General features: G+C 56.9%; 1 protein-coding gene across 1 annotated transcript; it reads right to left on the reverse strand.

Moving 5' to 3' along the window:
• Positions 1–320: 320 nt before the first annotated feature.
• LOC140691811 (histone H2B type F-M-like) lies at positions 321–758 on the reverse strand. Its single transcript, XM_072955946.1, has one exon. The coding sequence runs from the start codon at positions 747–749 to the stop codon at positions 321–323; it is 429 nt and encodes a 142-aa protein (XP_072812047.1). The 5' UTR covers positions 750–758.
• Positions 759–863: the final 105 nt, after the last annotated feature.

An 863-nucleotide genomic window follows, 5' to 3' on the forward strand; every position in this document is an offset into this window, starting at 1 on the left:
GCAGTAAAGACCCCTAAAAAGGCTGACCTAGAAATATAACTAATAGAAACGACCATTTCGGAAGGGAGGACGTGCAGTATGGTGAAGAAAAATGCACGGATTTCCATGGAACCCATGGCTCTACAGACGTACACTCAAGTGGAGTTGATAAGGTTCATAATGTTTCCCTCAGGGAAGAAACGCTTTAAAGATGGTCAGAGTGTCACTGGTCGACAAACCAGAGTGGCTCGGACTCGTCAGCGCTACAGGTCTTTTCCTGCCTAGTGAGTGGCTCTGAAAAGAGCCTTTGGTTTGTGATGCTCAGGTGGTCCTGAGGCAGCTCATTCGCACAAGATGTACTTGATGAGAGCGTTAGTGCCCTCGGACACGGCAGACTTGCCGAACTTCCCAGGCAGCAGCAGGCACACCGAGCTCTGGATGTCTTCGTAGGTGATGGTGACGCGGTTTTTGGAGCGGGCCAGGCGCGCGGCCTCGCTGGCGATGCGCTCGAAGATGTCCTTAACGAACGAATCCATGACGCTCACGGCCTCCCGCGAGAGGCTCAGGCCTGTGTGCACCCGCTTCAGCACCCTGCGGAAGTAAGTGGCGAAACTGGCGAAGCTGTCTGCTGGGCGGCGGCGGCGGCGTTGGCGGCGCACGGGTGTCTCCTGCTTCGGCGTCTTCTGCTCTGGGCTCTTGGACTCGGCTTCTTTGCGCTCCTCGGTGTCCACGAGCTCCTCCGAAGTGCGGGAAGACCACGGCTCAGCCATGTCGGAGTGTCTCGCCTTCCCCACAGCTCAGAAGGAAAGGCAGAGGCAGCTGCGAGGACCGGCTTATAAAGGCTGCCTTGCCTGACGTCACGGCCAATCTGCAGATCTGATTGG

This window comes from Vicugna pacos, chromosome X, assembly GCF_048564905.1.
Source record: "Vicugna pacos chromosome X, VicPac4, whole genome shotgun sequence".
Taxonomy (NCBI): Eukaryota; Metazoa; Chordata; class Mammalia; order Artiodactyla; family Camelidae; genus Vicugna; species Vicugna pacos.